We start from the raw sequence: 24,398 nt of genomic DNA on the forward strand, positions 1-24,398 counted from the left end.
GACCAAAAGCTTGTTCTGACCTTTTGTCTGTGTTTTTTTTCTTTCTGCCTTTTTTTTTTTTTAAATGCTGTTGGGGCATGCAGCCTGTGACCAGAACAAACAAGCTCCAATTTCTTATGTGACATTGTAAATGGGGGGGATCATCTACACAAAGGCGACAAATGACAGCATATGAGGGTGTTATCCTGAGTCCAATTAAAGATTCAAATCTGATACTGGTAAGTTAAATTATCTCTTCAGTCTGTTTACATTTACCGATATTTCCAGTTCATATAAGAATAACGACTCAAAGGAGACCTCTTATACATTACCTGATACTTGTATTTGATCATGGAAATATTTTTTTTTAAATATGCACCATCCTGAATCATAACATATTTTGATTTGTTGAGGATTATCATATCATGGTTGTCTGTAGATTTTACTAAAAGTGCTGATGAGGATGAGTCAGTGACGGTTCTCAGAAATAAAACTACATATGGACATGTAGTGTTCAAATATTGAAGTTGAGATAAAATCATAAACTAAAGGGATTTTCTCATTTTTAACACAAAAATGTGCGCGCAGTTGAAAAATCTATCAAAGTGTCAGAGAAGGGAAGTCATTTGCCCCATTAGTTTGAACAAGATGCACTTCCTAAGATGACCTGTAGCTCCTTGTGTTCTGCAGGAGAACCAAAGGTTGTAGTTGCCATTGTTACGAAGGGTAGCAAGTGAATTATTTCCCTAGGCCCTACATGCAAATTGCATGCACATATTCCATCGAGTGCATGCGAGTTTTGCCCACAGAGCACACATACGACACCTTAGAAAAAAAAAGGAGACACAAAAAATGAGCAAAGGAGGAAGAGACAATCAGTGTCGATCGATGTTGGCCAGGGTGGGAAAGAACGGCTGATCATCCGATTCTTCCAAATTACCATTTCAGGATGATTGGACACTGTAGAATTGCATCTGTTGGACAGGCCATTCAGATGGAGGGGCCAGTCTGGCGTCCCCTCGACCTACGGTAGTTTGCAAATCCTCCAGCCGGCTATATATGTGCACAGATCGTCTTGACAGCCTGCACTGTGGCCTCTAATTTCCTTAGTTGGATGCTTCAACTCATCCCAGTAGCATTTTCTAAAAACCTGAGAAAAATCTGAATCAGGCAAAAGACAGAACTTGCTCCTGACTCCCCAATTTCTGCAATCATTCTCTTTTCATTGTAATTTGTTTATCACTGTGGTATTTATAATTACCGCTAATGGGTCATTAGGGAGACATTCCCATGCACAGTAAAATTCGACCTCTTTCTGGTAGTTTGAAAATAGGGAGACACTGAAATGTCTCCCTAAAAGCCAATTCTCCCTAATGCTGAAAATTTACCACAAAATGTCTCCCAAATGACCTATTTGTAAATATGAGGGATACTTCTTTGCTTAATCCTTTAGGTATTTCATAAAACTTATGAAGCATAAACGGTATCTTGGTACAATCCAGCCTGTGTTAAACATTGTCTGTGACATGGGCGTTGCATATTGTATCCTTTTTACTTGATCCACTGAAATAAATCCTATGGCGAGATTTTTTGTTTTGGCTTTTGAATGAACAGTATTTTCACACCTCTTCATTTGAATGTACCTTCACATCCGAAGGCCAGCAAATCAGTATGGGCAGATCAACGGTTCCTGCTCGCTGAATAAAGATTGAATCACGTTCTCAATCAACAAGATTAGAGGAAAATACAACTTTCACGCGCTGCGTGTAAGAACTAATGAAATGAGCAGTAGACTAGCCCCCAGCTGCTTCAACTGGTGCAGCAGTTGGTCAGTCAGTAGTCATTGTAAAACCTGGGATAGCTTTTCCTAATGACGACCTGCTAAAAATCTTAGCGATTGGATAATAGGCCGCAAGCTCTTTCTTTCAGTTGACCCACAAGTCTTGTAAAGGTTTTTTTTTTTTTTCGACTAACTGACTCACTTCTCAGAAATACAGGTGCCAGGCAAATAAATTCAGCTGAAATCAATAAAACAGATGAAAGCCAGTATACATGTAGCCCAGTAAGTTTGCGATGTAGTTGGGTCAAAAACCGTTGTAAGATGGCTTGTGAAACAATGTAAGTCTGCACCTTAATGCATTGTTTGCCTGTAGGCCTTGAGAAAGAGTTTTGTAGCGAGAAAAATCGCCATGGTATTTTGTGGATGATACCGGTACAATATCCCCGTCGCCACGGGGACTGCTTTCAGTCTGCTTTCAGTGGTCAGCGCAAAATGCAATTTTACTGCCACTTGTCATTCACACTCAACGATGCACGTTGTCATTTGTTGTTGATGCTCTTTCTTCTGTTATTGAAATGTGGGGCGGAAACTTGTGACTTTTTGCTCCTGTGCCCATCAGATCGGTGACAGCTTTTATTACACAAGTCTCTCTCGACTTGTTGCATCACCAGAACCATCACTAGATGAATTTGACCCCCACACTTCGCATCTGACAACGCACTTGCTCAAAACATCTACGTAAAGCTGCATCAAACCTTGGCTATTTTTAATCGTAAGATCGACTCATTTCTACCTTGTTGGTAACAGTCTGTGGTTTTGCCAACTTTTTCAAGATAAGCAATTCTTTCTTGCCTAACAAAACAACTCTGAACCCATTCTAATGATAGAGTTTATCATGGCTCCTTCTGGGTGCAGTGCTACCTTGTGGGCTACTTAAAATTCAAGTAGAACTAATGACTTCAACCAGTTTATTTGATGAAGTCACAAAGAACAATGGTTCAATCTACTATTGCCCCAAGAAGGAAGTACACGGGAGCATGAAAATAAACAAATTGATCAATTTGACCACCTTCAAAAGAATAAGAATATCAACAACTTTTTAAGAAGAATTTTGAATTTAAAAATGCACCAGTATGGGAATATTGCTCTCAACTTTCGTATCAGTTTCAAAGTATTGACACGACCGGTAACATAATTGAGACTCAAAAAACCAAATTAATATTTGAACTGGCTCAAACTCATGCATATATTCTCACAGAAGCAGTACGGGCTCTGCGTGTGTTGTATGAAGTCTCAAACACTCAAAACATTTTGTTCATAAGATGGAAATAATGGAAAGTTTTTACACTGATTCTCACTACAATTAAAGTATGAACAAAAATACATCTGGCGATAAACTTGTTAAATGTGCATATGTAGCTTTTTCATTGAAAAGCTGTGCAACTATACGGCTGTGCTAACCTTACGGTACCTACATAGTGCAGATCTGGGCCCAATTTCATGGCGCTGCTTACCACAGAATTCTGCTCTAACGATCTCCATTCTGCACTAGCCGCGCAAGTAGAAAAATTCTGCGCTAACCCTTTAAGCACAGAATCCATAGTTACGGGATGTACGCATGCGCACAAGCCCAAAATCCTTGCTAAGCCGTGAAATACGTTCGCCGTAAGCACAGAATTTTCTGCTACGGTAAGCACCAATTTTTCGCTTGCGGTAAACAGCGCCGTGAATTTGGGCCTTGTAAACTAAAGAGGTCCAATTAGTGGTGGTGTTTGAAACAAAGGAATCACCACACTAGGTAGGTTATGTAAATAGAGACGTCAACTCCATGGGCTGCATGCGTGTTCCTTCACTGGCCCCTGGTCGTGTAGAATACGAAACTGCTGACTGGTTATTCAGGATGAATATATGTGTACATGAACGTAAAGTGAAGCACATGCATATTTTAAAAGCTACCCACTTGCAACGTGGTATTCTGCACGTCATGCACATGTAAATCTGCGTCGCGCATAAACATATCGACTACAGTCGTAATTCAAATCTCCCAAATAGTGAGATATTTCAATTATACAATACCTGGGGTTAAGATCGCTCAAGGCATGCTGGGAACCAAGATCGTACCCATGGGAATGAGGTTGTGTTAACGTGTGCATTTGAGAGTGTTTACTCGCCCTCTTTGCAGATGCAAGAAAATGCTGCATGCTCATCATCCACGGATCACTCAGATCATGCAAATGGCCAACATGCTTCTCTGGCACATTGAAAAATACCATGTGACGCACAAGTATACTCCTGTTCTGATCAAGAGAATATTCTCGATTAGCCGTGGGTCCTACTCCTGCTGTTTGCACTCAGGAGTGTACTCATGCTAAAACACGAGTAACGAGCTTTAACACACCCTAGAGAGTTGGTGTGAACCCCACTTCTAAGTCTTAAATGTTCATGCAAGCCCTTCTGCATCCAAGTAGGAATCCATCAACATGACCATGCAAATGTACCGGCGCATAAACATTGTGTCCTAGCCTACCACTTGTTTCTGACAGTTTTTCAACAGCAAAAGAGTTTTTTCATCAAGTGGTTAATGTACACACTCGGCTCATGTCTCCTTGACGATTGACAGCTCTGGTTGGTTTACTCCAGAAATAGTTGCCCTTTGTTCATGGGCATGCCAGTGGGAATTGGAATGCAGAAATCCCATCTAAGCACGGCTCCAAAATCCAAAATCAAAGCAAACACCGAAATGGTGAAAAATACATCAGTAAGATCTGCTTATGGGTGCAAGTCCATCAGTCTCGTTTAAAATAAACTGAATGAAACAAAAGTTTAAACATCCAAAATGATATTGTACTACATCAAAAAAGGCAATAAACTAAGAAAAGTGGACATAATCTGCATTCATCAAAGGTTTGATTATAACTAAAAGCAGTGTGCGCATCTACTCTACTCAAAACCTGTTCGTGTTTAATGTCTTTCGTTACGTCTGATCTGAGGCTGAACAACAACCGTGTTTAATACTGTAGATGATGGCCTGATGGTCTATTAGCACAGTGACCGAGAAGGAGTTGGTGTCATGGTCAGAGTCAAGAACCTCTTCCCCTCCCCTTGACTGCTCTACAAAAAGACTCAAATGCCCGGGGAGGATCCCCTGGCCTGCTTTGCAATAAAACAGGGCCCTCGTCCAATCAAGCTTCAAGGCCTCATCATTGATCAAGGGAAGGGTTTTAACGGAAGGAAAGTAGGCTAGGTCTAGCCATTTGAGCGGAAAGATCATTATTAGGGATCAAGTCAGACGTGAACTTGCCCCTTTTTTTCCCGTTCGGTGGCCTGCTGCACTCATCCCTGGTACCAGTAGCAGGCTGAGCGTCATGGCTCCAAGGTTGTTCGTGACCAAAACGCCGGCTTGGTCTTCACCGACAAGTCATGCATTACAGATTCCTCTTTCCTGTTGTTTTTATGATAACGTTTATCCCTGAGTTCTTTTGTAGTTAAAGAAGACTTAGGCATCCCTGTGAGAGAAATTTCTGACGGTACATGCAAACCGATTGATGCCTCACAAACCTAAACCAAGATGAGACCTGCTCTTTAATTAGATTTTTTTTTGGGAGGGGGGGAGAGGGAAACCCGGGAGGCGGTTGGAAGTCAGGAAGACACTTTGATGATTTCTTCATCAGGGTGTGATAGACTGACGTGATTGATGTGACTTACGAGTGCACCAACGTAAACAGAGACTTAGTTTTTAATTATTTCATCCATGCGGTCCCCAGCATCGAATCCCGGTAGGCCTTCGTTATCACTTGCTTCAGATTGTTATCGCCCGGACTTGATTTCCCCACCCCCCCCATCCTTCTCCACTGGAGTATGTATATAGCGATGGAACGAAAAGCCTATCTGATCCTGTTGCACGCACGAACACTGGGCCAAGTAGTGTTGGTTGTGTGCTTATGGTTGAGGGAAAATTCATGACTGAATGTGCGTCATTGTGGTGTGGTTGATTTATTAAGTTCCAGCTGGATTACTGTTCACGTCTCTCCTCTACTTGCAAGTTTCAAAATGGTCTTTTTGAATCAGAGATGCTGTGCAATATATGTATTTGTTGGTCTTTTCATGCATACTTGGGCTGGCACCAAAAGTTGCGGTTATGGCTTGGGATAACACGGGACACCCATGGAAGCCATTGGCTCGTGGCTCCAGCTGTTTCCTGTAGACATGTGTGTTGTTCTCAGCTGCTGCCAGTTGATTCTGACATGACCTTATTTGGTACAGATTGACAGCAAATTGAGTATTAGACAGTTTACCTGATCTCATGGATGAGGACAGGCAGAAAACCTGTACCTACTACCTAAAAGAGTGAAAAACACCTTTTGTTACATTTTGAGTTGTCCCTTTTGTGGCTTCTGGGCCAGAGTGAAAAAAAAATCACTCATAAAGCTGCAGACTTCATTGTTGAAGTATGGAATACTACTCAAAAAGAGTTGTCCCTCAAGTCACTCTTCAAAGAGTGTTTTTTCACTCAATTGCAGTTAGAGAGTACTCATGCTTTAATTGGTCACTATACATTCTTTCCTCTTGCAATCTGACCAGTAGTCAGTCAGTTATCTTTTTCTGCGATAAAGAAAGAACTTTTTCCCCAGCCATTCAGGTTTAAATCTTGGATTGTGTCTGTATCGCTTGCTGATTTTCTGAACCCCAGCATCTGGGACTTTACATAATCTACTCCAGGATTTCTTCTACTCTACCAACATCTCTGTGGAAGAGGTACACAAACATGTTCATGTACATCCTTGGAGCTATGTGCGACCTTTTTGTCCAAGCGTAACGTGGTGCTACAGTCATTATTTCTCAGCTGAGAAATTCTGTCACTTACCTATTAAAAAATTCATGGAACCGAAGAAGTGTGCAAGTCTCTGGGGACCGTTGAACATTGCCATCATCTTTGCTTATGCATACCAAGATGCGGAGGCCCCTGGGAAATCAGTGCAATATATTTTGAGATAAGAGGGATTTTTGGGGGGGAGGGGATCGGAAATCATGCTTTTACCAAGTGTGCCCCGTGTGGGCCATACATGTTGCTCTCCAGACATTTTTAGGACCTTGAATTGTTGGGAGATGAAGTGTCCTATCATGAAAGACCAACAAAATCGGTCCAGGAGAAAGGGGTCACATTTCTGAAATGATTTCCATGTCATTGCATCCAGAGGGTTCTGTTGCTTTACCTGCCTGCTCTTCCCAGACCGTGCCTTATTAAATTCAGGACAGACAGCAGCCTGAGGGTTTCTTTTATTCAGCTGGTCGACATGCATTTCTGACAAATGCTTTCTTGCCTGTAGTCCGATTGGCCTTGTTTGCAAGCGCACAAAGATGTAGCACGTGCAGAGCCTTAGAATGCTCAGTTGAAACTTATTCTCTCCCTTTGTCGGGGTCGATGGCCTTTGACGTCCACCAGTGCAGAGCTGAGGACAGTGTTCAAACTAGTCATGCCCCACACCCTCCCCCACCCTATTCCCCATTGCCTTTGGGCAAGGTTACTTCATTGATTCCTTGGCGGCAGGGGCTGGCGAGACTGACTGATTTGCTCAGCCATGAGCCCGTGATTCTCGGTGCTATATTTTATTTCCCTACTTGTGTCTGTGTGTGTGTGAAATGATCCGGCTACTGTCCCCTGGCAAAATGACCAGCTCCACCCAGGGGTAACTGGGAAGGAGCCAAGTTGTCTCTTTGGAAAAATTGACTCCTTGACAGTAAGGAAGCACTCGGATGCCGAGCATGAAATGCAAATCCCATAAGGGACAGTTGATTGCCTTTTTTGTACATGTAAGTGGATTTACTGAGATGAAAATGACCTTTACATTGATTTCCCCAAAACTCTAAGCAAAAACAGCCACGAGTTAGAATCCATAGAATGTGAATATGTCCTAGAAAACCACTCCAAGGTATAAGGTGAAAAATGTGAAGTTTAAATTTGTACACCAGTTTTCTTTTTTAATACCAAATTGCCATGACTAACTCTTTCAGTACACAGTGACTGAAGCATACAATTTTAGAATTTCATCATTCCAATAAGACAGCTCTTTGTGGGTTACTCAACATTTTCAAAATTAATTTAAGACATTGGTATTCATCATCAGCTTATTTCTGGAGAAAAAAATCCTCTCATATTATGTTGTCACAGCTCCAACACGGTTCCCAAGGTACAGTTACATCTTGAGCCTCGTCGTCCTAGGTTCCAATTCATCAGTAGTTCCAAGCACGTGTTCTTACATGTACCATGTACAGTACTTTTCTATGTGGAAACAGCCATCCGTAACCTGCCTTAACTTAATGCACCATCTCAGGCTGAGAAGCATCCCTGAAAATTGTGACCTGCTCTGTGAAAATGAGTCAGAAGTCGTCAGAGCCACTTTTGAGTTTTACTTCGCATTTGAAAGAGCAAACTGAGCTCTTTATTTTGAGTTTTCACCCAATTTGGCGTTCATTTTGGTGACGGATGTTGAGGGTTTGTATTGATTCTTTAAAGGCCTGTATAACTAACAATCACTCTGAGCTTGTGACTCATCTAACAGAGCCAGTCGCAATTTATAGGAAAAACCAGATCCAGCAATTAATTGAGGAAATTTTTGTGAGGATAATCACCTGTAAATTCAAGTCCTACGGATTTGTAATCTGCCTGTTGTATGTACTCTGCACTTATCAGCCCTTGTGGTTTCAATTACAAGAAGTGTTTTTACTGCAAGATGTTTTAAAGCTGTCATCACTGTTTGGAATTCTGTAGAATGCCAGACAGCAAGGAATACTTGTAACTGAGGTCATTTGGCGAGTTGGATGAGTGCAATTGCGGCAAAATGGCGGCATGACTTTCTGTTCCTTTGATTTTTATCTCAGGCATTTTGAAACCAATTTTGGACCAATCAGAATCTTTGCCACTTCCTGTCATAAAATTAAATTCATAGACTCATAACTGCCTCTGCTAAATGTTATTTTCTACCTGATGCATCATTTGCAGAAATGTGCAATCTTGAGATTTTTTTATAAGCAAGCTAAAAAAGCTGTCAGTTTTCTTTATGAATTCTTTATAGCATTATGCACAATGACAAAACTCAAATCTCTGAAAGCTAGATGGGGCAGAGAATGACCTACAAACCACCTATTTGCGATGCCCTAGAGATCATTGCACTTCTCGTTAGAATGTCAGAACTGTCTTTTCCCTTGGGGTACATGTACATGCTGTTTGAGAGGAGTTCGTGATTATTGGTTTTAAGCCTGCCCTTCGGTATTTTCTCGTGAACAGTCTTTGATATTGTTGATTCATCTATCAAAACAGCTACCTGAGCATCGAGGGCAAAAGTTTATCCCCCTTCCTTCCCAGAAGACACAACATAACAGGGAATGCTGTGAATTTCATCAGGGTTTCCTGTCATCAACTGTCGTTGAAGTCCTTCGCTCATTACTTCATGGTCTCCCCAGTGAGTGGAGGAGGAGGAAATTAGCCAATTAAAGAACTCTTTGACAGCTTCCCTGGAAATGTGCTGGGAGAGAATGTGCATGAGCCAACTTGCCTGGCCCACTGAGAGTTGAAAGGATTCCAACGCATTCTCTCAGCTGCAACGGTACAACACAGCGTGTTCTCGTCGTAGCCAAGAGATTTTCTTTCCGTGGACTTTGCAGTTTGTCAAATAGAATTTTGCAGTACAAGGTGGGGAGAGGGGCCTCTTGAGTGGCCGGGCAGCATTTATCCACCCTGCATCAGCCTCTTGACTTTGGCTCTCAGTTTCCATGGTTACTGGGGGACAAGGCAAATAGGATGTGCAAGGGGTTAAATTGCATTCTTCTGGGGTGTTTGCTGATTGTAAACAGGGGCTGTATTCTGAAACACAAATCCTTTGATTGGAATGGAATTTTTCCCCTCGTGTCCTGGCATGTGGGGGGCACTTGCCACTCTTGAAAAAAAAGTAATATTAAGAAAAAAGAGAAAAAAAAATCCACCAGAGAAAGGAAGAAAGTGGTTGAAAATCACTAATTTGCCTGAGAGTACGAAGGAAATGAACCCCTCCCCTTCCGTCATCACACTGGTTTGCCAGTGTCGGTGTACTGCTGCTGACATACCATTGAACACAATGTACAACCTAGGAAAAGCTAAGGCTCGATGAACAATTTATTGGCACTGTGACCAGGAATATCAGGGCAAAGTGCCAGTGGAACTGGAGGCTCTTGATGGTGGAGGAGAACACCAAAGGGAATCTGTGATACGCCATGTTGTAATCTTTCAAAGTGTTGTTTATGCTAAAGAGGACTAGAGGCTTGCCGGTCACTGTGCCCTTCCCATCTGGGCACTTGCACCGGACACATCCAATGTCACCATACTACAGAGCTCTCTCTTTGGACACCGTCTTTGCAACAACAACAGGTGCATGTGCGTGCACTGTGCAAATGTTTTATACTTGTGTGCGTGTTGATCCAAATCTCTCTGAAATACAGCGTAGCCATCACACATCTGGAAAATTTGTACATGTATTTACAAATGCTAATGCATGTAGTAATCTGTGGGAAGTGACGTCATTTGAGAGAAACCTACATGTACATGCATGCCTACTGTCAATGACAAAGCAATACGGAGTATGACAATGCCGGCATAATGTGCCCTGGTTTATGGAACCAGCCATTAGTATGTACATGTATTTGGCTCTCCAGAACCACATGTACTTCACTTCTGAAAGAGTTTGCCATGTGGTGTACCTTCAAATCTTGTCCCCCCCCCAAAAAAAATGACGTGTATGAAGACGGCTTGTAACTGTTGTCACGTCAACGATTGTGTTAATGAAATGGGAAAACTGAAGTTGGAAAAAAAAATGATCTCTCCATGAAAGCATCTGAGTTTACCTCAAATGTACTTATTTACATGAGCACAAACCCACGAGACAGAGCCTTATTTCCACTCATCCCAAAAGTTTCCTGTCAACTTTGTGGAGTGACAGTAGGACACAACCGGAGTTGTTTTAACATTTGCAGCGACAGCTCTGTTAATCTGATATTGGGTAAAAATAACCTGTTTGGATGGCAGTCATTGATTGGAATTCGTGTTCGCTGCAACGGTCATTGATTTTGGGGCTGGTAGTTTCCCACAGATGTTTTTCTTATTCTGTTGTTGCTGTCATATGTGAGAGCTGACATCATGTTTGCCAAGGCTATTTACTTGAAGATTCATTGGATAGGATACTGGACTCTTGGTGTTGAAATGATATCAGCTCTTGTTTGGAGTGGTTGCAAACATTATTCATTTGCAATTTCAGTTAAATCTTTCTATAAGTTAACCCATGCATGGGAGTTGAAAAGCAATTACGAAATGATGAATATCATATATGTTTTATTCTAGTGTTTGTTAGGTTCTAATGATTGTAATAATTGTGAACGTGAAGAGGTAATGTTAAACATTCCGTTGTACCGTAGTTTCTCAGTGTTCTCAGAGCCTTATTGGGAAAAAAATGTCTTGAGTCAAATACCAACTTGAAGGATCTTGGATTCCAATTCAATCATTCGAATATTGACAGTTGATTTCTGAGGGATTGCTAAATGAAGGTAGTGTTCCCGTATGTGAAAGTGCAAGGATACAGAGAAGGAAATTTCCACCACTCTTAATGAATCGGCCGACCTCATTGTAGGCCCTACTGCCTTCTGAGGTTTTGACTTCCCTTTGGTGGCATTTACATGTACGTTTGCGAAGGCAAATGATGTCTTGCACTTCAACAACTCCAAACGACCTCAAGCCGGCATCCTCCTCTATTGGCGCTCGGGGCAGGAATTTGGTCTCTCTCTGTCTTTCTCCCCTGACAAATAAAATTCTGTTTCTTCTCTCTGGTCCTCCTCTTCGGCTTGTATCAAGCCTGTCCAATAAACGAATGGCCAGGAGGAACGTTCCATGTATTATCACCTGTGCTAGTTGTGTGCGTGGGGCCAGATTTATGTAATTTCCCTTGATTGGAGTGAGTCTTCTAAGCCTTCTAAAGTCTCCGTTCTCTCTGCTTCCCCCTTCCCCCCCGCGGGAAAAAATCTCGGTCATTTCGAGTGCTTCATTTGATGTGGTACATTTATTGCTTGTCCAGCCGGCAGCTCCCCCCCTCCAGAATTCTTAAAAGTCTCCTGCCACGATTATTATCGTGCCGCTCTGCATCTTGAAACTGATAGAAGGGGAAAACAAAATAAGAAGGGACCACTTGTCTGAAGCACAAAGTAGAAGAACTGTTTACATAAGAGATTCCCCCCAAGAAATCTGTCCTTTCTCTACTACTTTTTCTCTGAAACCATTTTTCTCACTTTTTCTACATCTGCAATTCCTTAGACAACTTAGTGTCCATGGGGCAGTTGTCAGTCATTGTAACAGCTTTTTACCCGTGGGCACTTTTTTTTATTTCATCAATCCAGGAGCAACATTGGTACTGGTTTGTCTTATTAGCCCAGCTCCAATCTCACTGCCGGTGCCCTGATGTGTGACCCAGCTGTCGTTAATTGCTTGTAATTGCCCAGCACCGGCCTGTACGCAAAACAGACCCAGAAGCATAAGATACACACGTGGCCGTGCGTCTTCAATATTTGCAGCAGGAAAAGTGCTTGTGTACCCTTCAGTGACATATCAGAAATCTCTGATTGATTGGAAAAGGAAATACATGTATCAGGGTTAATTGAACTCATAATAAAAAAATATAAATATATCTTTTTCCTTTCATGAAACAGTGTCACGAATAGCAAAAGTGCAGTGTAGATTTATACACTAGACAGATACTTTTACCTATAATACACTGTATATACTTTTTAATTAAGTTAGTTATAAACATGGACATGCACAGCTGATAGTAATCCTGATAATGTTTAATGACAGACTAACCCAAATCAGCTACCGGTAGCAACTAAACAATGCTATTGACGTGAGCATCTCATGCAGCTGTTGATTCCGTCTTCTCTGTAACTTTTTAGAGAAGTCATGACTAAGCCTACATCATTGCTTATATACATTGTATAAGGAAGGTGTCTGATGTGTCAGGTGCATATGTTTGCAATGCCTTCACAATGGTGAGAAGGAAAGATGATGCAAAGGATCTGGGATGGGGTTTTTAAAGGGAGGCACTGAATGATTTTGTGGATTCTCCCATGGTACAAAAGGAAATTTTGGGTATTTCTGACCAGCGGCCTTGTGAAAAGAAACATCCCTCCAGTATCCGAGAGTCTTTTTGGACAGCAGGCCAATGAAGCATCAGCTCTCTGGTCTTCATTTCACTGAAAGTGTTGGGCCATAAATGCACAGCTGAGGAATCCTTTTTGGCATCCAAATGTACTCCTTCCACTTACATTGCTCTAATTCAAAGACCATAAATGGTAATCGGAGAAGGACGCAACAATTTCCAGAGAGTAGACTCTTTCTCGTCCCACCAATTCCCCCTCTCTTTCCCAAATTACCCTTAATAAATCGCTCATGGAGTGGCTGGAGTGTTGTAATCTGTTTCGGCATTGGCTCTCTTTTTTTCCGTGCCACAACGGAAGTGGGCACTAAGGAACTTCATAAGAGAAGGTCCTCGTGGGATCATCCCTGGCCTGTTGTCTTGTAGCAATACTCTGCTGTGGTCGTGCACACACATACCTGTGCCGGGCAACAGATCTACCGTTTGTTGGCCTGTTCTCCTGGGATTGAGTTGTGATGGAAACAAGATACATCCGAGGCATTGATAAGAAGTGCTGGTTCTTGTCGTCATGGAGACCAGTGCTTTTTGTGTATTTTATATTTTTATTTAAAATTTCATCAGCAGTCCTGATCAAGAAATTCTTTAAATCCAAATTTTATAGTTCTGTAAAAGAAAGCGACATCTTCCATAATTTGTACTTAGTAACCTTTTAATGGATATAAACCACTGACACATTCAGTGGGCAGCTTTTAGTTGAAAAAGTCAAACCTAGTGTTCCATCAAGTTCTCTGTAAAGTTGTGCTACAGAAAAAAACGCCCAATTGGTAGTAGTATCAAAGCTGTTTCTGAGGTAGGGAACAACTTTTTTTCCTGTTGTATTCATCGCCCGAGTTTGACATTAGCTTAAACCCAGCTGTTTGTCAACTCGGACATGCCAATGGGGGAAATTGAATTGGTCCAGTCAAAACACACGACCACAGAGTGCATTCTCAATTAAATAATCTCTTGTCACATCTGTGTTGGAATTGCCCGTAAAAAGACAAGTCCCTCGGTGGGAAATGTGATGAGAGGAGTCCGGATTGGGTGGGGGGGAAAAAAAAGAGAGACGCAGGTTATAAGATGTCAGTTATATCTCCTGATGACAAGACATTCTAATAACAAGAGGATATTGCACAAATCAGCCTAGAAACATACCCCTCGTCTCCCCCAAACTGTCTTTTGTCTTTTCCAGCAGAGAGGGCTTGATGCAATTAAAGACTAGCTTTGAATTAAAGATGAGGTGATGTAGTCAGAGACTCCAAGATTCATTTTTATATTTGTTGAATGCTGTTATTTTTGGGGCGAGTAAGGTTGACTTTGTAAATTGATTCATTGAGAGACTCTCCTAGCTGGTTTTTAGTCACTTGACTTCTTTATTTTGATTTGTTAGCACCTGCACCTTTCTCTCTTTCCTGAAAAGTCTAGGTAGACTTTACAAACTTGAGAATTACCATACTTTATTTGCCTTAGTTCACTGCTGCTTTCTTTAGTAGTCTTAAGTGGTTCTTAATTTTGTAACCTCTGCAGAATTTTTTTTAACTTGAATGGACGGGGGAGAGGGGGAGTGTCACCCCAAAGTTGAAATTATCATTTGTGGTTCCAGAAAAAAATGCATATATGAAGCTTTTCTGTGCTGCAAATCCATGTAGTTGTGAGGCCGTGTCATGTAATGGGGGCATGTGGCGTGGTGGTTGGGGTTTGTATTCCAATCATAAGGTCGGGGGTTCAGATCCAGTGACATGTTGTGATCTTGGGCAAGCCAGTCTACCCCTGCATGCCTGTCTCCACCCAGGAGTAAATGGGTACCTGTGGCTGTGATTCACTGATTTGGCTATTTTGTAAAGTCGTTTGCATCTGATATGGCAACATCGGGAGGAGGGGGGAGATAGTATACTCCCTGGGGAGATGAGATGGCCTCAGGAAATGTTCAGATCCAGGAGATGCTCAGATGTTCAGTAAGCAGGGATAATGGTAATATAAGCACCTCTGAATGACACACACACAGTTAAAAACATCTACTGTGCGCCTTATAGATTTTTTTCTAATATTATTGCAGTCTTCTCCTAACAAAGGATAATGCAGGCTCAGAGCATTTGCAGCTTCTGTTGACCAATCACAAATCTGTACCCATAGCCAGGAATGGCAAGTACATCACTTGTGTTAAATTCTGAAATTCCTTTCTTTGTGTTTTTCTCTCTATTCATTCAGTGTAACCCCGGTCTGGGTACCAACATCTTCTACAACCTTCTCTACCATGAGCCCATCAAGATCATCATGCTGACTGCCTGCAGTATCGTGTCGTCAGCCGTGGCCGAGGCAGCCAAGATGTGGAATCTCATGGTGGTGAGTGTACATACAGCTCTGTCAGCCAGGCTACCAGGGAAGTAGAGGTTTATAGCGCCTTGGGCGAATATTTGAGAAGAATGGGGCATATCCTGGAGATCAGATCATGTGGGACTCTGATGAGACCGTTGATTATTGCCCGATTTGTGATGCGTGCAGGCAAACCCCCAGGATGCGAAATGCGTGAATGATGTGCTAGTTTTAGGGGCCTGTACATGTACATGTATACCTAAGGGCTAAGTGTATGTACGTGGCTATGCTGGTCACTGAACACCAACAAACCCTCATAAGCAGTGCGTTATTCAACCTTATTTAAGATTGGAATCTTAGTTTGGATTTCATTTCATTGGCACTTTTTGTTCTTTTTCAGGTTTTTCTTCAGAGACAAAATTCACTTCCGCTAGAAAACTCTTCGTGAAACTCTCTGGTTTGATGTTCTCTTCATTTTGTGGAATTTTAAAATACAACATTTTAGAATATTTTTCAAAATATTTCTCTCAACCAACCATGTCAACTGAGATTTCATCATAGCCACTGCCTATTTAATCTTGCTGAAATTGGAAGTGATGAACATTTATTCCTATTAACTTCCAAATTAGAGCTCAGCAAAAAACACACTATGTAGAACTGAGCTTAATATTGGAAGCTTGCAGAATTCTTTAAAGTCAAAATCCCCAGGTGATGATCCCAGTCCTGGGGAGAACCTTGGACAAAACCCTTGACAGAGCCCTGGACATTAGTGCTCTTTCAGCTCGATCATTTTAACTCCCACGCATACTGTACCAATAAATCAATCACAAAAAGTAAAAACAAAACATACCCCAGTTTTCCAGCATGCTCAAAAATGCTGTGATGGATTGATCCTTGGTATTTAATAGCCTGCATAAAATATGAAAAAAAAAATTGAAAAAAAAAAGGAGGCGATCACTTTAAACTTACCAGCAATTACAGGCACCACTATTGATGTCTGTGAAATGTTAATCAAACGAGAGGTTAATGTGTCCGCAAATTAACTTTACATCAATACATGTCTATTTGATTAGTGCTAGCTGTATTGATCTGTGGAGAAGGCACATTTTGGGAACAAGGACTCGTAGTGTTTTTTCTATGTTGAATGTGTGCTCTTCGGTCAGTGCAATTTGGTTCTTCACAAAGTACGTGTAAACCCTGCAGCAGATGTTTTTTTTTTATGTGTAACATTTTGTACAGCTGTGTCACATTTTCTCACTTTTGTTTCGCACATGAAGCAGAGGCCCTTCTTAGACTGCGGAGTCTTTGCTATTGATTTGTTGCCCACATTCCATTTTATGCACAGTTACCTGCCAAAATTATTGATATTTTTGTTCAACTTATTAGACAACAGCTAAACAGGGTGCGTGTTGATGTATCCATGATGTTTAGCACAAAATATACCTGTGACAGTCTGCTGCGTGTGGAATGATTCTGTCGCATATTTTGCTGATCTACTTGTCTGTTTTGTATTTGCTTTGACTTGAGTCCAGCTTGCCACATTGGAAATTGATGTGCAGGTTTTGAGGAGCATTTTAATAAGAGGCAGAGTTGGCAGACCTAAGGGGGTACCAAGGGGGATGGTCCTTGGATCTCTCCTCCTTCCCTTCCACCCCACCACTCTGATTTCGCTCAGTTCCTCCTCAGCCCGAACCCCCCTCCCATCTGCAAAGAAGAGAGAGACTCAGGGGGCCAGGTGCCCACCCAAAGTTTGTACATTCTGATGAAAATTGGTCGTGTGTGCCATGGCTCACATGCATTGTGTCACCCCCCCCAAGGGATGTCGGGGTAAAAGCAGCTGTGCACCCATGCGTGCCAACCAGGACTTTTCAAGGAAGGGGGGGCACTCAGTAGCAAACTGACCAACCATGTATAGTGGCAGGGGGTCAGTTCTGAGATATTTCTCAGCAGTTTCATGTTTTTAATCCTCTTTTCTCCGCTTTTTTCTCTTTTTGTTTTTTCTTTTTTTCAACTTTGTTTTCCGCTTTGTAGCGGGGGAAGGGGGAAGAAACAGGGGAGAGGGGGAGTCTTGCCCGTTATCCATGATACTCATTATTAAATGACGATTTCATACTGTGCCTACATGGGTACACCCAATTTCAGTGAAGAGTTGTACTGGTTTACTGTGCTCCAGTAGTCAGGGATGTGGGTTTTTTTTAAAGGATATGTTTGGATTTTTGAGTCCCAAATTCTGAATATTGAGACATGTAAACATTCAGGTTTTGCTCCCTTTTTTGCATGTTTTATGCATAAAACCAAGTGTAAGGTTCGCATGGTCATAGCCATTTGAGAGCGAACTCATGCCGTGAAGTGATGTAAGCCCCGAACAGTGACGGTGTCGTCATTGTTACAGCATCCTTGCTTGATGTTTTTAAGTACTCCTTATCCCATTCTCAACCATACAGTGGGGTTGTAAACTTACAGTGTAAAACCTTCAATCTGCTCATCAGCTTCTTTAACTCGGTTTTGTCATTTATCTAACACCAGATTGCCTTCGGTTCAAGCTCTCCAGCCCTCTCCAATCGGGACCGGTTTCCCACCTTCTTCCGAACCCACCCGTCCGCGACGGTCCACAACCCCACCCGGGTCAAGCTCTGCCAGAAATGGAACTGGAAACAGATCTCCTTCTTACAGGAGACTCACGAAGTCTTCACCTCAGTAAGTCTTCAAGATACAATTAATGTGGTTTTACCACAAGAAGGTTTCATTTCGTTAAAAAAATACCCAACTAAAAAGGCAGAGCAGCACGTACTTGATATTACGCAAGCAGGTTTCCTGTTGCTTTTGCATTTTAATATTGCAAAGAGGAGCAAATGAATAATAAAAGAATTCTTAATCACTTTAGCAGTTGCTTTTGAGTTTGAATGTTTGGTACAGTTTCTCATATAGCTGATGGCAAAAGCAGGTTGACTTCACAGGTTCTAAAATAAACTGTGGATCCAGACATTTGATCAGGGTTCTTACGCCTTTGACAACACTTTCCTGGACAGTGACCTAAAAGTTTGACCTGTGGGCAGTTACCTGAGTATGTGGATGCCACTTGACCATTGGTCATTCTGAAAGTGTCAAATAACCCCAGGCCAAAGGAAATTTCTATTTTAAAAAAAGGAGAAGCTAGTGGACGCTGAAGTTTCTGTGAGGGAAGTTATCATTATTATTATTATTTTTTGTTATTTTTTTGATAACGAATTCAAGGATTCCTCAAAAGCACCCTAGGACACTGTAGCTCGCAAGCCTGAAGAAGCTTGAAGAGAGGAGACAATGAGAAGAAGTTACAGGTTTAGAGGTTGGAGGAAAATGCCAGAGGAATATTCTGGGTAAAACCCACGGAATCGGGTAGGGACCGAAAACCCAATCCTCGTGTGGACCAAGCCGGGGAAAAAAACCTGGACTGCAGAGGTGGAAGGCAAGGAAAGAACCACCATGCCAACCTGACTTACCTAGGGAAGGATGTTTGATGTGCTAATTGTGCAAAAAATACCTGCCAAAACATATGGACTAGTACATCGCTATTACTAGCCCCGGTTAGGAGACCAGCAAATTCCTGATCAACAATGCTTTTTTCAGTTCTTAGATTTAGATGTTACCACCCAATCAGAGGAAATTAAAGGATGTTCAGTTCGGAGCCGGGAGAAAATGGAAGGTCTCTGTGCATGCCTGGATGTACATGTACATCCATTGAAAAAGATGCAAATGAAGAATATTACCATACTTGAAGATATTTTACAGAAACTCAGTCTTAATTGGTGATTCACAGAACAAAAGGTCCTGAGTCTTCATCAGTGTGTAATAATATTTTGCACCTCAACTTTAAAAACCTGAATTGGTAGAGTTTCCAGAGGAAGACCGAACATTGTGGAGCACAGTGGAGCTGGATTTTCCATGGTGTAACCTCTTTGACTCTAGAGACACCCCACCAGCCCCTCCCTTGCCCTTCTCTGTCCCTCTTCATATGTAGCACGGCGCGTGTGTGCACAAACGACATCTGTTCCCCCCCCATATTTAATGCCACTTCTTATCTCGTCAAACAGCAATCTTCCCCAGCTCTCAATATTGCCCCGATGTAATTCTTCATCCCGTATGGCTATTGAGGCATGCAACCCAAAAAAAAAAACACACACACACGGAGGAAAAGAGAGAAAGAAAACACTCATTGACCCAGAAGATATTAAGCGCAAATTAAAGCAAAAGGAGCCTGAGTGATGACAGGAGTGATGCGTTCCAATGTGGCATTATGCCGTTCCCATCCCCGTACACTGAGCAACGTAATTAGAGAACGGTGCACTGAACTGGGTCAGGACCTTGGCTCAGAGCAGTGCATGCTGTAGCCTGGATGCCAGTGGCGGCAAACCCCCAGCAAAATCGCGTGTCCACTTCCCCTTTTCTCTCCTCCTTATTGTTTTTTTTTGGTCTTTTTTTTTGGGTTGACCCATTGTGGCCTAAATTTTTCTTTTTCTTCCGTCCCTTTTACCCGAGCACATTCTGATATCGGTTGGACAGCCATGTTTTCCAGTGCAGGTTAAAGCTAGACAGTCAGCAAGTGAGATGAGGCCATCCTTAAAATGCTCTTACAAAGATACGATTTCCTTGGAGTCACATGCAAACTCAATATCACGGACCACTGTGTGAAATATGAGCTACTTTCCTGTTTGTGTAATGCTACACAATCTCTGAGCAGTCCTTTGACTGCCTGTTAGTCCTTGATTTCCTGAATCTTCTCATTCGATCTCAATTGAAATGGCATTAAATGCGTGTCAAAATAAAAAAAGTCATCATCTTTTTACTAATGTGTACACTCTACGATGGGATGCCTGGCATGAAAGAGTAGAAAGGATTTGGTTTCAGTATTACATTTCATTAGATTTTACTGAAGACATTTGCATTTGATTAGAAGGTTTGAGCATACGGGATTTGACACTGCAAATCTCTGATCAACCAGAAATAGGAATGATAAATAGATTTTGGTTTATCCACGTAGTGAAAACCGTTTGCTTTTTCCAGGGGCATCAGCTCACCATGCGACAAAATTTTTTCACGTTGGTCAATTCAGTGTTGACGCATTGTATGGGAATTCAGGTATTAAAAGGAGTAGTCACTGACAGACTCCTCTTGAATGAGATCGGCCTGGAAATATGTGAACATTGTTTGCCGCAGCCCTGTAGAGGGTTGTATCGCTGACAAGAGCGGCTTTGGTGACCTGATTAATGGCCTTCCAGGCCAGTATGTGCAAACAGTTTATTACCACTCACCGATTTTTCCCACGAGAAAAGCTTGTTTCCGAAGTGGGAAATCCCAAAAAAAGGGAAAGAAAACAGTGTGCCAAGTGTATCAGATGGACGCTTGGATGTTTGTTTTTGTGTTTCTGGATGTTGGGAGGGGGAGAGTTGTCCCTGGCATTTGTAGGCTGTAATCAGGCAAACTGTGGCAGCAGAAGATCATTACTGTCGGCCCAGCCGAGCAGAAACCAGCCCGGTCCCACCGTACCGCTAAAGACGCTGATTAAAAACAAACACAGTGGCCCCCCGGTTGATGATGGTGTCTCGGGTAAGAGGAGCGAGGGTATTGGCTGGCGCTGTGGGAAATGTGCAGGTGTTGCTGATGCCATGGCGATCAAGGTGCTTTCCCCCCCCCTTTTTCTGGCATGGTGCGTCAGTGTCCCTTCTTTTCTGTGCTGTGTGTTTGACGTCGACCCCCCCACCCTCACAGAATGGGGTTATCTCATATATTGATAATGCGAACAATTCTGTGGCCTGCACATCACTATGCAAAGGCCATTGCACAAGTCTAAAATTGGCGTCGTTTGCAGTGCCAACAAGCCACATTGTTGTCATCCATATTGGCAGTACAGCAGAGCCATATGCCTCAAGGAAGGTAGCAACGTGGGACGGCAGCATTAAGGCTGGTTCACACTTCAGCCAAACGCAAAAAAAAATGAAGTGAATTTGACATCGCAAAGCATTTGTAGCAAAATGTGCCTCAGGCGACATCACTTGAGATGAAATTTGCTTGAGTTGTTCAATTTTTATGAATTCGCAGCACAAATGTTTGATTGGACGTCACAATTCGTGTTTACTTTCAGCATCTAGTTCGATCCGGTTTTAAATGAAAAACAGTATTGAGTCAAATGGTGACTCTGAAAAGAAGCCTGTTTACTTACACAGTATGCAAACATAGGCATAGGCTTTACCATTGGCCTCAGCATACATTATTATTTCCAATTCGCAAACTAGTACGAGGAGATTTAGAGTGGAAAAATGCCCTGAATGCAGGTTGAAATACATGTACTTTGATTAAAGAACTAGTCCAGCCGAGTCCTGAGTGACATCTCTTGCTGTTTGGATAGATTTTAGCCTGATTAATCTTCACCGAGTTTCACCGAGGGAAACTGTAAGAGAGAAAAGCTGTGAAGCTGCTTGCCTGAAATTAATGATACCTGTTTTCATTTGTGCACTGCAAAACACTTCCACATGGTACTGTCCTCTGGATGATGTTTTTTGAGATGTTTCCTTTTTTTGAGGAAATGCTTTGCGATGGATCATTGTTGCACACAGTTTTCGCACTCAAACAAGATTGCTATCAAATATCTTTCTGACCTATCGAAAAGATTCTCCCACTCTGCCCCTGCAGGGTGCCTGGATTTATTCAAGCGGGCAAAGGAATGTTGCACACTATACCGAGTAGCAATCAACTATGGTGTCAAGTACCGTCTAAGTAAATTTCTGTCACTTCATTCAACTCATTGTGGAAGCACATAACTCAAGCACCCGTGTAAACATTCATGTAATTGTTCTTTTCTAGAAGCCCTCTGCTTTTGGTCATTAGCATCTTCCATCATATACACAAGCCGTAAGTAAACAGTTTCGTACAAATCGTTGCAGTCCCGAGGAAATGATACCATGATGCAGGTCGAAGCCAAATTGCTAAAAGTATGATTCAAGGTATTGTAGACTTTAGATTTGTTTTAAGAGCAAATGAAATGGTCACATAGGGTTGGGTCTTCCTTATTAATGACACACCTTTGTTACTCTGCACTAGGTTATTTCATATATGCTCTTTTTTTGGCAAAACCCGAGCTCGAAACTAATTAAGAATCATGCAAGGGATTCTTTCCCACTGTTGCTAGTTTTGTTTGTCAGCCCAGCAGTGCAGTAGGCTGATGTACACATTGCGTGCCCGACTGGGCCGGAATCAGACGCCAGGTGTTATGTAAGAAAGGGAATCAATGTTCTCCCCAGCCTAGCGTGAGGCTGTCGATATTTGCTCGTATTGGGTTTGCGGGGTCGGTTGAACGCCAATAATGGGAGCGGGAAGGGTGCAGGAGTCTTACGGCAGGTGCTTGGAATTCTGCCCTGTATTCCGTCTGCTCCAGTTGAGACGAAGTGCAGCGCATTGTTCAGTCATTGCCTTCTCTTCTTTCCAATTTTTTTGTTTGGAGAATCTCAGAAGATATTTGTGTGGCAAGGAATACACCTGCTGTGTGAGTGTTGTCTATCTTGGAGGGCAAGGACAACTCGTTAAACTTTCTTAGGTTTACTCTTTTGAGCACTCGTACTGTTGTTTAAAGTGTGTGGTCTGCAGTGAGTGTGCTTGATGCTTACAAATTGCAGTTGCAAGTTTCCTCACAGTTTGAGCCCCCCCGTGCAAACAGGATACAGCAAGTTTTTACATAGCATAGGTGCCCATGCAGGTCCTTGCGAAGAGCGCGGACCATGCATGACCTCTCTGTATTGGAATGAATAGTCTTTGCATGGGTGCTGTGTACCCATATAAATTGGTCGCCCACCGGTGTGTGGTAGGGGAGGGGAACGGGTACATCAGGAATATTGACTTTGTGCGTTAACTCCAGAGGGCGCCATGCAGCCACATTGGACTCAACTGGCTTTGGCTGGGAGTGACACAGTCAGGTCAGGTCTTCGCCCATAGAAGTTGCACCGAGACCTGCTGAAATTAGATTTAACCAGAGCTGTGGAAGCCTGTTTCAGACACGGTCCTAGTATATGGGATCTTCAGGAAGTGGCTGAAGCTTCCAGCCAGTTACTTCAAAAGGGGAGTGTGTTTTTTCTGTACACACTTGGCAATCAATATACATGTACCAGGGAAAGCAAGGTTTTTCCTGGTCCCTTGATTATATTGAAGGTTTTAAAAATGGCACGAGCCAGTCTAGAAGTACAGTACATGTAAGAGCTCTTACCTTACTTTCTGGTATGTGCTTTTATCATCAGATGACATTCAAAGGTATGTTGCATACCAGGATAGTATGCACATTGACAGTGATATGTTTATTCCACATTTACACTACTAAAAAGCCGTAGCTGTTACGCCTATACATCAGTGCACGCCATAAAAAAATTCCAGCGCACCGAGTCGTCGCCACACAATGCTCTCACATTCAGTCCACCCTCATGTCGGTCGCTTACCCGAGATGCTCCAGCCAGGGCTTCAGGGCGGACACAATGCCGAGAGGTGTCTCGACCAATTTAGCAGTTTGCCTCTGACGTTAATCGCACGGCAGAGGCCATTGAGCTCGGATTGTTTGGGGGGCAGATGGCTTTGCGTGATGAGAGGGGAGCCATGGTTTCGCACCTCATCCGAGATGAAAGTGCATGGGAAGGGCACATCATGGCTGCCACACAAGAGTTAAACTTTGAATTCAAGATGTCTCCTGAATATCAGCAGGGGGAATCGAAGAGCATGCTTATCTTTTTTTCTTTATTTAATAGGTATGATAGGTGCAAACAAGTGCAGCAGGCAGGGGTGAATCCAGTATTCACAAATTGGAGGAGGGAACCCGACATTCTCGAAAGGGGGAGGGGTGCCCCGAATGGAGATGAACCGAAACATATGAGGGGATGATATTAAGCGATTCAATTTTGATTTTCAGTTTTTAGTAGGTTAACCAATGAAATTTTTAATTATCCACCAAAAACAAACTCACCCCCCCAAAAAAGTGAATGTTCCCAAGTCTGTCCACAGCCATTTTTCAAATGACATCCCTCCACTTTTTCAGGCTCTTGGGACAATTTTTCAACAGCATTTTTCTATGCTTTACCCTGGGATGGGAGCCCTTGAATCTGGGGAGTTCA

At 42.4% G+C, this 24,398-nt stretch overlaps 1 protein-coding gene across 1 annotated transcript in view; it reads left to right on the forward strand.

The window, feature by feature from the left end:
* LOC110981381 (gamma-aminobutyric acid type B receptor subunit 1-like) overlaps positions 1-24,398 on the forward strand; it is a 117,495-nt gene that overhangs the window by 46,103 nt on the left and 46,994 nt on the right. The window contains exons 2-3 of the mRNA XM_022238911.2: positions 15,172-15,306; positions 17,803-17,973. Coding sequence (XP_022094603.1) covers positions 15,172-15,306; positions 17,803-17,973 — 306 coding nt within the window. The remainder of the gene's footprint in view (positions 1-15,171; positions 15,307-17,802; positions 17,974-24,398) is intronic.

Source organism: Acanthaster planci, linkage group LG11 (assembly GCF_054643075.1).
Source record: "Acanthaster planci isolate LZ-2023a linkage group LG11, COTS_SCS, whole genome shotgun sequence".
Lineage (NCBI taxonomy): Eukaryota > Metazoa > Echinodermata > Asteroidea > Valvatida > Acanthasteridae > Acanthaster > Acanthaster planci.